Source organism: Colobus angolensis, unplaced genomic scaffold (genome assembly GCF_000951035.1).
Source record: "Colobus angolensis palliatus isolate OR3802 unplaced genomic scaffold, Cang.pa_1.0 Scaffold126, whole genome shotgun sequence".
Lineage (NCBI taxonomy): Eukaryota > Metazoa > Chordata > Mammalia > Primates > Cercopithecidae > Colobus > Colobus angolensis.
In genome coordinates this window covers 8,151,192-8,156,196 of record NW_012113808.1, presented here as the reverse complement: position 1 = coordinate 8,156,196, position 5,005 = coordinate 8,151,192, and the positions used below count along the sequence as shown (strand labels likewise).

The 5,005-nt window shown below is 43.1% G+C and overlaps 1 protein-coding gene across 3 annotated transcripts in view; it reads left to right on the top strand.

Moving 5' to 3' along the window:
- ADCY10 (adenylate cyclase 10 (soluble)) overlaps window positions 1-5,005 on the top strand; it is a 105,295-nt gene that overhangs the window by 28,988 nt on the left and 71,302 nt on the right. For all 3 annotated transcript variants that reach the window (XM_011933403.1, XM_011933402.1, XM_011933401.1), the window contains one exon: window positions 2,860-3,051. In XM_011933403.1, coding sequence (XP_011788793.1) covers window positions 2,860-3,051 — 192 coding nt within the window. The remainder of the gene's footprint in view (window positions 1-2,859; window positions 3,052-5,005) is intronic.

Here is a 5,005-nt window from a genome sequence, read left to right as displayed (position 1 = left end):
TTTGGCTTAGGATTGCCTTGGCAATGTGGGCTCTTTTTTTGTTCCATATGAACTGTAAAGTAGTTTTTTCCAATTCTGTAAAGAAAGTCATTGGTAGCTTGATGGGGATGGCATTGAATCTATAAATTACCTTGGGCAGTATGGCCATTTTCATGATATTGATTCTTCCTCTCCATGAGCATGGAATGTTCTTCCATTTGTTTGTGTCCTCTTTTCTTTCATTGAGCAGTGGTTTGTAGTTCCTTGAAGAGGTCCTTCACATCCCTCGTAAGTTGGATTCCTAGGTATTTTATTCTCTTTGAAGCAATTGTGAATGGGAATTCACTCATGATTTGGCTCTCTGTCTGTTATTGGTGTATAGGAATGCTTGTGGGTTTTGCACATTGATTTTAACATGAAGTTTTAAAAGTTTCTGCATAGCAAAAGAAACTGTCAACAAAGTGAAGAAATGGAAGAAAGTATTTGCAAACTTCCCATATGACAAGGAATTAATCTCCAGAATATATAAGGTGCTCCAACAGCTCTATAGAAAAAAATCTAATAATCCAATTTAAAAAATGGGTAAAAGATCTGAATAAGGCCAGGCACGGTGGCTCACACCTGTAATCCCAGCACTTTGGAAGGCCAAGGCAGGCAAATCATGAGATCAGGAGTTCAAGACCAGCCTGACCAGCCTGGCCAACATGGTGAAACCCCATCTCTACTAAAAATACAAAAAAGTATTTGGGCGTAGTGGCAGGTGCCTGTAATCCCAGCTACTCAGGAGGCTGAAGCAAGAGAATCTCTTGAACCCGGGAGGCAGAGGTTGCAGTGAGCTGAGATGTGCCACTGCACTCCGGCCCAGGCAACAGAATGAGACTCCGTCTCAAAAAAAAAAAAACTAAATAGACATTTCTCAAAGGAAGACATACAAATGGCAAACAAATATGTGAAAAGGTGCTCAACATCATTGATCATCAGATAAATGAAAATCAAAACTACAGTAAGATTATCATCTCATCCCAGTTAAAATGACTTTTATCCAAAAGACAGGCAATAACAAATGCTGGACAGGATGTGGAAAAAAGGGACTCCTTGTACACTGTTAATGAGAATGTAAATTAGCACAACCACCATGGAGAACAGTTTGAAAGCTCCTCAAAAAGCTAAAAAATAGAGCTACCATACAATCTAGAAATTCTACTCCTAGATACATACTCAAAAGAAATCAATATATTGAAGAGATATCTGCACTCCCATGTTTACCGCAGTGCTATTCACAATAGTCAAGACTTGGAAGCAACTTGTATCCATGAACAGAGAAATGGATAAAGAAAATGTGGTACATATACGCAACGAAGTACTATTCAGTCATAAAAAAGAATGAGATCTGTCATTTGCAACAACATGAATGGAACTGGAGGTCAATATGTTAAGTGAAATAAACCAGGTATAGAAAGAGAAAACCGCATGTTCACACTTAATTGTGGGAGCTAAAAATTAAAACTGTTGGGCTGGGCATGGTGGCTCATGCCTGTAATCCCAGCACTTTGGGAGGCCGAGGCGGGCAGATCATGAGGTCAGGAGTTCGAGACCAGCCTGACCAACATGGTGAAACCTCATCTCTACTAAAAATACAGAAATTAGCCAGGTGTGGTGGTACATGCCTGTAATTCCAGCTACTCAGGAAGCCAAGGGAGGAGAATCACTTGAACCCAGGAGGCAGAGGTTGCAGTGAGCTGAGATCGTGCCACTTCACTCCAGCCTGAGGAACAGAGCGAGACTCCATCTCAAAAAAATAAAAATAAAAAATAAAACCATTGAACTCATGGGGATAGAGAATATAAGGATGGCTATCAAAGGCTGGGAAGGGTAGTGGGAGATGAGGAGGAACTGGGGATGGTCGGTGAGTACAAAAAAAGAGAAAGAATGAGAAAGACCTAGTATTTGCTAGCACAACAGGGTAACTATAGTAAAAAATAATTTAATCATTGATATGATTTGGATTTGTATCCCCTCCCAAATCTCAAGTCGAATTATAATCCCCAATGTTAGTGGAGGGGACTGGTAGAAGGTGATTGGATCATAGGGGTAGATTACACCCTTGCTGTTCTCATGATAGTGAATGAGTTCTCATGGGATCTGGTTGTTTAAAAGTGTGTAGCACTTCCCCTTGCTCTCCTCTGGCCATATAAGACGTGCCTGCTTCTCCTTCATCTTCCCCCATATTATAAGTTTCAGTCCTCTCCAGCCATGCTTCCTGTACAGCCCAGGGAACTGTGAGTCAATTAAACCTCATTTCTTTGTAAATTACCCAGTCTCAAGTAGTTCTTTATAGCAGTGGGAGAACGGACTAATACAACCATACATTTTAAAAATAACTAAAAGAATATAATTGGATTGTTTGTAACACAAAGGATAAACGCTTGAGGGGATGAATAATCCATTTACCCTGATGTGATGATCACACATTGCATGCCTGTATCAAAATATCTCATGTAACACATAAATATGTACATCTACTATAGATCTACAAAAATTAAAATTTTTAAAAATTTTTTTAAAAAATAAGAGAGCCAAAAAGAACAGTAGTTCTTTCCCTTATTGCGATGGCTCATATTGGCATGAGGAAGCCAGCAGTTGGGGTAATGGAGTGGTTGCTGGCCAAAAATTAACACATGCATAAGTCCCCACTGGAAGAGAGGGATTTTGGTTCTATTTCCATCTGCTCGACTTCAGGCATGCTGGCTCTGTCATGTTTTACCTCACACATTCTGAGGTAGACATTCCCTAGATGATTTCAGGTATGAGGTGGGGGCTGTGTTGGGGGAGGGATCCACTGCCAAGGACACCTACAGAAAGCTGCTGTCCACTTTGCAGATTGATGACAAACAACTTCAGGGCTATTTGTCTGAGCTTCGCCCAGTGACGATTATGTTTGTGAACCTGATGTTTGAAGACCAAGACAAAGCAGAAGAGATAGGCCCAGCCATCCAGAATGCCTATATGCACATCACTTCTGTCCTGAAGATCTTCCAAGGCCAAATCAATAAAGTCTTCATGTTTGACAAGGTAAGTGTGAACTATGGGATGGGAACCTACCAATAGTTTGAGGTTAGCATTCATGGACAAGCACATTGGTGAGACGGAGAGAATAGACATGGGAAATTTAACCTAGAGGCTGGGCGCGGTGGCTCATGCCTGTAATCCCAGCTCTTTGGGAGGCCGAGGCAGATGAATCACTTAAGGTCAGGAGTTCAAGATCAGCCTAGCCAACATAGTGAAACCCTGTCTCTACTAAAAATACAAAAATTAGCCAGGTGTGGTGGCAAGTGCCTGTAATCTCAGCTACTCAGGAGGCTGAGGCAGGACAATGGCTTGAACCTGAGAGGCGGAGGTTGTGGTGAGCTGAGATCGCGCCACTGCACTCCAGCCTGGGCTATATAGTGAGATTCCGTCTCAACCAAACAAAAAAAAGAAATTTAACCTAGAAGGCCAGTCTTTATAATTACAACTTCTATTGTGGATATGGCACTTACTCTGTGCCAGGCACTGTTCTCAGGACTTGATCTGTATTGACTCATTTCATCCTCGTGACCACTCTGAGCAGTAGGTGCTCTTGTCATTATCCTCATTATATAGATGAGGATGCTGAAACAGAGATTAGGATGCCAGGACAAGGTGAGATTACGTTTTGCTCATGATCATCAAGCTAGTAAAGGGGGAGGCTGGGATTCAAACCCAGGCAGTCTGCCATCCCCATCTGAGCTCACTACGCTGGGCTACCTCTCACTACACATAAGTCTCCAGCCCAGCACATGATGTATTACCTGGGGGTGGTTTCGGGTCAAGAGTCTAGTAACCTTCACACCCCAGAAGCTTGTTTCCAAGAATGCCCACTTGCCATGTCAACACCTCCAGTTCCCCCTTTATTTTCATCTATGGCAGGGAGGGCACTGCATCTGGCTCCCAGGTGTTTTCACTCTGTTCTTTTTTTTTTTTTTTTTTTTGAGATAGAATCTTGCTCTGTTGCCCAGGCTGGAATGCAGTGGTGCAATCTCGGCTTACTGCAACCTCCACCTCCCGGGTTCAAGTGATTCTCTTGACTCAGCCTCCTGAGTAGCTGGGATTACAGGCATGCACCACCACACCCAGCTAAGTTTTGTATTTTTAGTAGAGACGGGGTTTCGCCATGTTGGCCAGGTGGGTCTCGAATTCCTGACCTCAAGTGATCCACCTGCCTAGGCCTCCCAAAGTGCCGGGATTACAGGCGTGAGCCACTGCGCCTGGTCTTCACTTTGTTCTTAATCAATTTAGAGAAAAGTGATGTGATGAACAAAGGACCACAGATGCATATGTGAGAATTGATTTCCCATCTCAATTCCTTTTGTGTATTAAAAGCAGAGCACTGACTTACTGCCCTACATTCACTCACTCACTAATACAACAAACATTTATTGAGCATTTCATAGAAGATGAAGCATGCTTTCCATATGAGACGAACTAACTCTGTGCTATGGGAGTTCTGGGAAAGGGATTACTTCCAGCCTGGTGCCTCCAGTATCTTCTTTAATATTGACTCATGGGTATCATAAGAAAAGAGTGTAGAATCTAAGAGAACAGTCTTTCGTGTCTTGCAGACGTGGCTCCCAAGATTCCCAGCTGTGAGACTTAGCAAGTCATTGAACTTCTCTGAGCCTGGGTTTATTCCTCTTTGAATGGGGATAGTATTTGCCTCAAATGATTGTGGAAAGTTTTAAATAATGTAAATGTGTGAGGCACTTGGTGTAATGCCTGTCTTAGAGTCAGCACGCAATAAATGAGAGCTGGGGGAATCAAAAGCTCTTGCCAGGCCACTACATAAATTTGCAGGCAAAATGGGCTCCCTGCTTCCCCCAAAGGGGTGGCCCTCTTTACACATACCTAGAAGCAGGGGGCCAGGCGCGGTGGCTCAAGCCTGTAATCCCAGCACTTTGGGAGGCCAAGGCGGGTGGATCACGAGGTCAGGAGATCAAGACCATCCTGG